The sequence below is a fragment of the Zeus faber genome, assembly GCF_960531495.2.
Source record: "Zeus faber genome assembly, chromosome: 15".
In the NCBI taxonomy this organism is placed as follows: Eukaryota; Metazoa; Chordata; class Actinopteri; order Zeiformes; family Zeidae; genus Zeus; species Zeus faber.
Genome location: NC_137194.1, coordinates 29,286,879 through 29,297,114, shown reverse-complemented (window position 1 = coordinate 29,297,114; position 10,236 = coordinate 29,286,879). Strand labels below are relative to the sequence as shown.

Here is a 10,236-nt window from a genome sequence, read left to right as displayed (position 1 = left end):
AAAAGAAAAAAAAACAAGGGTCTGCAACAATGTTTAGGTAGGTGGTACGTGTCAAAGTAACATCCAAAAGAATGTCAGGCTTCTTAGCAGAACATTGCCCAGAGCATCACACTGCCTCGGCCGGCTTGCCTTCTTGTTCATAGTACATCCTTGTGCCATCTTCAGCCCAGGTTAATGACACACACGAACCGGGCCAACCACATGATTGGAACGTGATTTATCAGACCAGGCCACCTTCTTCCATTGCTCCATGGTCTAGTTCTGACACTCACGTTCTCATTGTAGGAGCTTTCGATGGTAGAAAGGGGTCAGCATGGGCACTCTGACCGGTCTGTGGCTATGCAGCCCAATACGCAGTAAGCTGTGATGCATTGCGTGTTCTGACACCTTTCCATCATAGCCACCATTAACCCATTAGAACGAGATGAGCAATGTTATTCACTTCACCTGTCAGGGGTTTTAATCTTATGGCTGATTCGTGTGTGTATGCATATATATTTATATATATATATATATATATATATAAATTACAGAATATACAGAATCCCTGGCATGAACTTGTGCAATAATTAATTATAATGAATTACTTTTTAAAGCACATTGTGTGTTTCCAGGACAAGTGACATGATAAACCCATATCTGTCGACAAGGATATATAGCTATACACTTTACTTTGATAATACATGTTAAGACACGTGCTGTTGGAATATTTTGCAATCGGCACAGAACAAATATTTCACAATTCAGCTATAAGCGAGAGAGGTAATTAATTTGAAAATTACCAGTGATGGTACATGACTTTTCCAAAGGTTCAACTCCAAACCCCAGAACCCTAAAGATATCCATAGAAAAGAAAGACATCAACAAGCTCTCACACTCCCATACACACCCAGTGTATTTTACTTTGTATCTGGAAAAGCACAATAGTTCTCTTGGATTTGTGGCCGTGGCAATGTTAGGCAACAGCTTGAAAATGTGCAACTCATTTGCAACACTCATTAAAATTTGTACTGCAACATGGGCAGTGTGTGGTTTTGGGGGCGGGGGCAAATGAATTAAAAACACATGCTTCCAGTATGTTGTACATTCTTTGCCGGGTTATGTCAGATATGTGTCAAAGTTCAAAAATCTTCTGCAGTGGAGTCCTTACAGTGGACAAAGTGGAGAGGTGTTTTAAACTTTAGGTTGAAACAAAAACAAGGTTTTCAAGGAGTTTTAACCGGTGGACAACACTTTGGGATGATTTGAGTGTGTAAAAGAATTACGGATTGGAATATAACGCAGGTATATGAGCACATCGATCAAGGTGAGTTGCATTGTTGATGACATTTTGAGAATATGTGTGTAGGTATTTACATGCAGACAAATTTTTTTTTTTTAATCGTCTCTGCGTTTTTCAGGCTAAATCTATAGGAAATATGACAATGGCAGTACACAGAGACATGGTTGAGGTTTCATTAGAACCGGGAAGTTTCAGACATCTTGTCGTTCGAGTTTGATCAATATCGATCTACATTTGGAGGAGAAAAAACACATGCTTCCAGTAGGTTGTACATTCTTTTCTAGGTTATGTCAGATATGTGCCAAAGTTCAAAAACTCTTCTACAGTGGAGGTCTAAGAGTGGACAAATGGGTGAGGTGTTTTAAACTTTAGGTTGAAACAAAACAAGGTTTTCAACAACTATTTCCAAGAAGGATTTGCAGACTTTTGCATGCAACAAGGAGTTTTAACCGGTGGCCGACACTTTGGGATGATTTGAGTGTGTAAAAGAATTCCGAATTGGAATATAACTCAGGTATATGAGCACATCGGTCAAAGTGAGTTGCATTGTTGATGACATTTTGACACGTTGACACATTTTGTGTGTGTAGGTATTTACATGCATGTGTCAAACACATAGTGTTGTGAAAAGTTTATAATTAGGGTCCACCCCATAGGTCTGGATCCCTGTTGTTATTGGGCTGACTTATTTTTTTTTTTTTATATTCTCTGCGTTTTTCGGGCTAAAACTATAGGAAATATGACAACGGCAGGACGCAGAGACATGGTTGAGGTCTCGTTAGAATAAAAAGAATAAAGAGGTTATATCTGAACTATACTGTTAAACTGGGACAAATGTTTTAAAGTGGGCCTATTATGCTCCTTTTTACACAAGTTAATATACCCCCATCAGCTACAACATAAAAACCACCTGCCTAATATTGTGAAGGTCCAGATCGTGCCACCAAAACAGCTCTGACCCGCCTAACAATGCTCCCATTGTTCCATGGTTCAGTTATGACGCTTATGTGCCCATTGTAGGCACTTTCGGCAGTGGACAGGAGTCAGCATGGGCACTCTAACCGGTCCGTCTGCAGCTACGCAGCCCCATATGCAACAAGCTGCAATGCACTGTGTGTTCTGACACCTTTTTTATCATAGCCGGCATTAACTTTTTCAGCAATTTGTGCTACAGTAGCTCTTCTGTGGGATCAGACCAGATGGACTAAACTTCGCTTCCCACGCGTATCAATGAGCATTGGGCGTGTGACCCTGTCGCCAGTTTACCGGTTGTCCTTCTTTGGACCCCTTTGGTAAGTTCTAACCCAGCAAGACCTGCCATTTTGGAGATGCTCTGACCAAGCAGTCTAGCATCACAATTTGACCCTTGTCAAAGACGCTCAGATCCTGAAGTGTGCCCATTTTTCCTGCTTCCAACATTCCAATGTTATTCACTTCACCTGTCATTGGTTTTAATGCTGTGGCTGATCGGTATATGTCTCTGAGCTCCCCAAACATGTTTTTGAAGTTTTTTACTGGAAAATACCACTTAGATTATGCATTAGAGCCATTCTAACGTACCTCTATACCCATTGTGTTCCTGATGCTCTGCTTCAGTGGGTGGAGTCACCCTCCTCAAGCCATAAGTTATGTGCGGAAATGGGGTGTGAGCATGGCAAGAAATAAGCAATCCACTTGCTGAATCTTGACTCAAATTAGATCTACAAGGCCTAACTTAAAAGTTTGTTCCCACTTTTGTTGCTATGCTCCAAGCTTGTGGGGGACACTGCACCGCAACTCTCGCACTCTTGTAATATATGGCTAAAACGTTCTAATTTACAGAAAACTGTAAAATATTATAGAAATATATAACATACTGTAGAACTCAGCTAAACAGCTAATCAATTTAAATCATCTTTTTTTTGCCAGAAAAGATAAAGCAATGTGGACAGCAACACCCAGGATTCTCCGACCTTTAGCCCCACTTCTCCTTGCAAGCATCTGGTGGAATTTACCAGCCGACACCCAGGCTGGCAAGATTCTTGTGTATCCTGTAGATGGCAGTCACTGGCTTAACATGAACATCCTCTTGAGAGAACTGCACAAGAGGGGGCACATCATAACTGTCGTGCGCTCCTCCTCTAGTTGGTACATTTCAGAGGAAGCGGCCCACTACACCTCCGTGACAGTTCCAGTCCCGAGGGCCAGCAGCCTGGAGGACCCTAAATACATGGCCTCTTTCCTCAAAAGAAACCTGGAGATTTGGACCTCACAGTGGTCCATGTCCTCCTTCATTGCACTGCAGCAGGAGATGATCAGCTTACTGGAGGAATCTCACAGGGACAGCGCCGAGCTGGCCAGATTGATCATTGAGAATAAGAAGTTAAACGGGCAATTAAAAGCATCAAAATTTGACCTGATTCTGACTGATCCTGGATTTGCAGGAGGGTTAGTTGTAGGAAAATATTTGGGGCTCCCAACAGTGCTCAACGTCCGTTGGATCACCAATGCTGAAGGCCACTTTGCCATAGCTCCATCACCTCTGTCTTATGTCCCAACTCTTGGGTCTCTGGTCTCAGACAAGATGAGCTTAGGCAACAAGCTGAAAAACTTCTTGCATTACGGTATCGGACTTTATATCGATCACATTGTGGTGAGGCCCCTTTACCAAAGATTGTGTGATGAGTACATCAGCCCGGACTCCAACATCTACTCACTCATCCAAGGGGCAGACCTGTGGCTCATGAGAGTGGACTTTGTGTTCGAGTTCCCACGCCCGACAATGCCCAATGTAGTTTACATGGGGGGCTTCCAATGCAAGCCATCCAAGCCGCTGTCAGCAGAGCTGGAGGCCTTTATGCAGAGCTCTGGGGAGCACGGCGTCATCGTCATGGCTCTCGGGACTCTGCTAGGGAGTCTTCTCCCAGAAACATCTGAGGTGGTGGCTGCTGCATTTGCTCGTTTGCCTCAGAAAGTCGTGTGGAGGCACCTGGGAGAGAAGCCTTCGACGCTGGGCAATAACACGCTCATTTTAGATTGGCTGCCACAGAACGACCTGTTGGGCCATCCTAAAACCAGGGTCTTTGTCACACACGGGGGAACAAATGGGATTTACGAGGCTGTTTACCATGGGGTTCCGATGCTCGGACTCCCTCTCATCTTCGACCAGTTCGACAACATGGTTCGTCTGGAGGCCAGGGCCGTGGCCAAGGTTCTGGACGTAATGGCGCTGGGCATGGACGACCTGACGGACTCGTTAAAGGAACTCCTGGACCCGGAAAAGCCCTATCAGCAGAACATGCAGAAAATGTCCCGGCTTCACCATGACCAGCCTATCAAACCAATTCAAAGGGCTGCGTTTTGGATAGAATTTGTGATGAGGCACAAAGGAGCAGCACACTTACGCACGGAGTCCTATAAGATGCCCTGGTATTCTTATCATAGTGTGGATGTCCTGCTATTTCTCCTCAGTGGTGCAGTGGCTTCCCTGCTGGTGGTCTGGATAAGTTGCAAAGTTTTTTATTGCCTAATCATGGGAGGAGGGAAAGTCAAAGTGCATTAAAGGATAGATCCGCCCATTTTTCAACCCAGGCCTTGTTAAAAAGCTGGTTCCCATCATTTATAACTGTTTATAGCCTTGCATCGCCTCTTGAGAAACGTAACACTTTGCTGCAGCTTCTCACTGTGCTTAAATACAGTACAAAGGGGCAAATGTTTAAGCCTTTAAAATAGGGATGCTAATTTAGAATTATTTTTCTGACCGACAGCCGACTCTTGTTAACCGATCAATAACCATTATCAGACAAGATTAAAATATAAGGGCACTGTCCCCTGAAAAAAAAAAAGGTGGTCTTTTATTGGACTTTACAAATTAAAATTATAAACAAGGGGATTCATAAATATATTTTTATATGCGAACACAGCTCTCTGTGTGCCCTGATCGCGAAGAGCCGTGCGCCTCACCACCGAAGTCGAAAATTCGCATTGAAAAGCCAAATCCGATTAAACTGACAAAATTCTGAGTCAAGTACTGCCTGAGAAATAATTAACAATAATGGGGCACATACAAAAACGTCCCCCATATGTTTAATAGACTGTCCCTCCCCCTTGCATAAGGGGGTAGGCGGTAATGTTGTAAACCCAAGTTGCATCTGTTGACCCCATTTTTTCTTTTACCATGCAACTTTTTTTGTAATTATTATTATTATTTTTTTATATATATTTTTAATTGTTTAACTGATAGCAATAACGGTCAACATTGTTATTATCTGTTAACGGTTAAACGGTTAATTAACATCCCTACTTTCAAAACTTGAAATTTTCCTGACAAAAAGGGGAAACTTCCATTGAAATCACGTGTTTGTGTATTCTTGGAACCTATTTTTTGAACAGTTATATAATTTAAATAATATTACTGTAATTCAATTATATTTTATTAAAATCTACTTTTTGCAATTGCAGCAGTAGTAAGCAATTCTTCTTGTTTGTGGTATCTTACATTAGTGCCGATGTAGCCAAAACAGATGGATGGAAGTGATTGTGGAAAAAGATTGTGGAAGTAGAATCAGGTCAAAACCATGAACTCCCTTGTGAACATTTTTTTTCTGGTATAACATATTACAACAAATATTGTGAGCATCCTGTTTTCGAAAAGGAGATTTAACTGTTTTTTTGTTCTTAAACGTTTGTCCCATTGGACTTTTAAGGACAATGGGAAGTTGCAGCAGAGTGGTAAGATTTTCAATAATAAAGTGAGGTTGAGCTAAGTATGGAACAACATCATAAATTATGATGATCCAATATTTTAATATGGCCAAGGTTGAAAAATAGAAAACCTTTCCTTTAACAAAATATTGATAAACCAGCTTGCCATGTTTTGGTTGGCCACCAGATTTCAGAAGTTACCGTTTGCATATATTAACAAATGAATACTGGTTCGTTTACCACCATCTTGTTTGATTATACATTATTTTATTGACTTGAAACAATGTAATTGTACAGACAAATGTGCTAGTCAACTATAACCATGTAAATATCCACATAATACCACAATGTTTCTTGGTAAACAAAAAATGAAATAAATTTACAAAGAAATTGAAAATGTCATAAGGCAAAACAGGGGAAATTATGTGACAAATTTCTCGCTGGACTTGTTAACGGTGACCACATGATTTTGCTTGCAGGCAAATATTAAAAGGTTTGATCTTTTGGAAGGTCTCAAGTAAGAAAAATGGATAGTGCTCAGCTCAGCGGGCCTTCAAGTCTGACTTTTCAGGTCTTTGACAAAAACAAAAAACCCTGCCTGCTAATTTATTAACAAGCTTCCAACGGTCTTGCTTTTTAGGCCAAAAAAAATTAAGATTTGAGGAATGCCAAAGCAATAGCTCGTCTTATACTGCATGGGGAACATAACAGATCACATGCAATCAAGTATAAAGACCGCTGTGTAAAACAAGTCAAACACACAAATTGAGAGAACATAAAGTAACTGATATAAGATACAAACGTGAACCCTTTTGATATGAAATTACGAAGTAGAAATCTAGACCCGCTTTGTTATTTCACAGTAAACGATGAAGTGATGAGCTTTCTCTTTTCCAACATGCATCCATGGATCGGCATAACACTGGAGATAGAATTGGATAGTTTTTTTTGTTTTGTTTGTTTTTTTTGGGGGGGGGGGGGGGGGGGCCTTCCTCTTAACCCGATTTGAGCATATTTAGGAAAATCTGTAGCGCAAATTTAGAAGATGTATCAATCGAAAACAGATCACCATTTACATGATTCAGGAAAAACTCTGCAGGTATTTTATGTTCTCATATATAACATTAGAAGCTAAATTGAAATGGGGCAAAAATCTTGCCTTCCTGGAGAATAATCCCTAAAAGTCAAATTCATAACAAAAGGAACAGATTTGACGTCACTGGACAGCCAATCATTAGAAGTTTCATTGAAACACAATTTGAGTGGGAATTCCTCTGACCACAGAAAAATCGCCAATGGAACTACATAACCCAAGCATTTTATCAGTGTGACTTTCTTTTGTTATTTAGGCAAGACAAACTTCAAATGTCAAATCTTAATGCTTGGTCCTCAGTCAGTTACATTCAGGAGTAACAAGAACGCATCTCAAAGCCTTGGGTCCACACCAGTACACGCTAATCATTTTGGTGGGTGGAAAGTCTTGTTTAATAATAAAACACAAAGCTTCACATTATAGTCAAAATATACAGCGGGTTCCGAAGGTCTGAGTCAATTACCAAAAACTGCAGTGAATATATTTTTTCTTTTTTGGGGGGCAAAGTAGATTTCTCCTACAAGATACCATAACTTGTCTACTGAAACAAGTCCAAAAAGCGTTAAGCATCAACTGAAAGTCAATACTTCATATTTCTTAGAATACATCAACATAACCCCTCATTAGTTACCCCACTATGCAATTTTGATCAAACTGTATTGTCCAAAAGGTAGTTGCAAGTTCTGCTAAGAATAGGGCTGGGAACAGAATTTACAATATCTGTAGTATTACAGATACCTGGACTTTAATACCCATTCCTAAATAATATTTTGATAGACCAATTTGTTATTTTTAACCAGATATACGATGTTGAAGGAAAAAAATATTTTTAGACAAAAGGATAAGCAAATGCAAATTTACACAATACATCAAATCTTTTCCTTTTGGCACTAAAAGATCTTAAGCATACATATACTACTCTAGCATTACCCATACTTGGATAATCAATTCTAGTATGGAATTTGGTAGATACATTCAAATTTTGATACCTGGCCCAAGCTGTGAGCATAGCTCTGCAGTAATTAAGTGACCATGTAGTTTCAAAAACTGGCTTTAAATATCGGATATCGATGTCGTTGTGAATTGTAAAGATGATTAAGGTGAAACAATAATATTCATGTGTTGAGGACTGCGTGGTCTCAACTCAGACCAATATGACTTAGAATGTCAAAGTCGCTTTGGATAAAAGCGTCTGCTAAATGTAATGTAAGTTTCTCCACTGTTAGAGATTTTGATACGGTAAAAATAAAATTAATTCAAATTGGTTGCAGTTAGTTTTTTTCCAGTGCTTCCTTAAATGAATGGCAAATAAAGATATTAATTTTCAATCTTATACAAGCATTTCTCAAAGACCTAGAACATTTAAGATTTATCTGTCCTAGATGTAATTATGGATGAATATCCAAAAAAAAAAAAAAAGTAGAAATTAAATCAGAACGTTCTCAGCAGTTGACTCAGGCTTTAAACCCCCCAAAGTAAATGCACAGCATTCCAACATACAGCGGAATGCTAAGGTTTGGGCACCACAGGTCAAAATAGATATATTAAAATAATATCTGTGACTGAAAGCTGACTTGTAAAAAAATGAATTAAAATAATGTTGCTTAGAACTTTGAAGAAAGGTGTCATGTTTGACTTCATAGTTTATAGGTCAGCTCACCCTCCATTCATTTTGATATTCATTGTAACATGCACTTTGACCTGGCTGCCCAACCTTTGCATTCCACTGTAGCTAAGAGTCAGTAACACTGTCATCTATGCATGCATATTTCTGAAAGATAAAACAATTTAGGTATCAATAGTGTCAATATATTCTTAACACGTACCCACCAATGTGAAAGTTTGCCTCTCTATACAGCACAGTCAATCAAAAGTAAATTACAATAATGTCATCAATATTTTGGTAATTTAGCCTCTGATGCTATACAGAACAAGATGTCTGGGGTGGATTTCTTCAATTGAAAAGACCGAACATTCCAAATATTATTTATATGGTGACAACTTTTTTTTAGATCAAGCAAAAATATCCCTATAAAGCAATTTGCCTGCAAGTTCCATTTCCAATTAATATACCCATTATGCCAATTAGGTGTTTACGAGAAGTGACCAATCCGACAAAAGCAGGAAGTGCAGGCTGACAATGACGTTCCAAAACATTTTTTTTTTTTTTATTTTTTTTTTAAATCAATATCTTCCGTTAATAAAAACTTAATTGAATATTTCATTTAACACAACTCAAACTCTTCAGAAACCTTAAGAAAAGATAGGTAAATTATTTTGACAAGAGACGCTACAATTTCAACTTGCGAATTATACCGAAATTCCAAGTGTTTTGAATGTAACAGCTTTTGGCCAACTGGTGAGCATGTTTGTTGCGGAATAACCAAGTAGGTAAGTTTAAATGTCTAATAATGACACAAAAAAAAACAGGCAACTGCAAGGGCAAACCACCCCCCAAATATAAAATCTTGGGGTTGTCTGCTACACATTTGTCAAGAATAGAAAACTTTCAAGTCAACTCATGGCCTGCACCACTCCACAACATAGGGGGTACAACTTTTAAACAGGGAAGTCCAATCAGTTCTTACTGTACCTACAGTAATACACCAAGAAACAATCCACAAGAGAATTAGCAGTTAAAAAAAACAAAAAACAAAACAAAAAAAAAAACATATGCTTTTGTTTGAAAAGACAAATACATCAACTGTATTTGAAATAATTCCACCTCTGGAACGCAGGTGACAACGGACTTGCAGTCTCTTGTTTTGTGTGATGTGAGGTAAAAGTTAATTGTTGGGAATTGCGATGAGTATCCATCAATGAGATGCGCAAACACCAAAAAGACAGCCGTACAACTTTATTTTCCTTCTTCAAATTTAACCCACAAGTTGTTTAATATTGAGGGTTGTCCTGATCAAGGGTAACCAAATGTCAAGCAAAGAAATGCTGCGGCTTGGCTATAACTCCCCAATTTCCTTTGCGATATTGTGCCACGAAATGAAAAGCGGCAATCGATAGGTTGCATGGAAAGTTAGCTATACTGAGTCCCATATCGCGCATCTTATTTAGATCCCTAAATAAGGGGGTGGGGGGGTGGGATAAAAATAAAATAAAATAAAAAAAGACCACAGTAATCCCCCCCCCCCCGCCCCCCCCCCCACACACACACACACACACA

General features: G+C 39.3%; 1 protein-coding gene across 1 annotated transcript; it reads left to right on the top strand.

Moving 5' to 3' along the window:
* Positions 1-3,203: 3,203 nt before the first annotated feature.
* ugt5e1 (UDP glucuronosyltransferase 5 family, polypeptide E1) lies at positions 3,204-5,051 on the top strand (the record flags this gene model as incomplete). Its single annotated transcript, XM_080015361.1, has 1 exon — positions 3,204-5,051. One exon carries the CDS (start codon positions 3,204-3,206, stop codon positions 4,821-4,823), a length of 1,620 nt encoding a protein of 539 aa, XP_079871487.1. The 3' UTR covers positions 4,824-5,051.
* Positions 5,052-10,236: the final 5,185 nt, after the last annotated feature.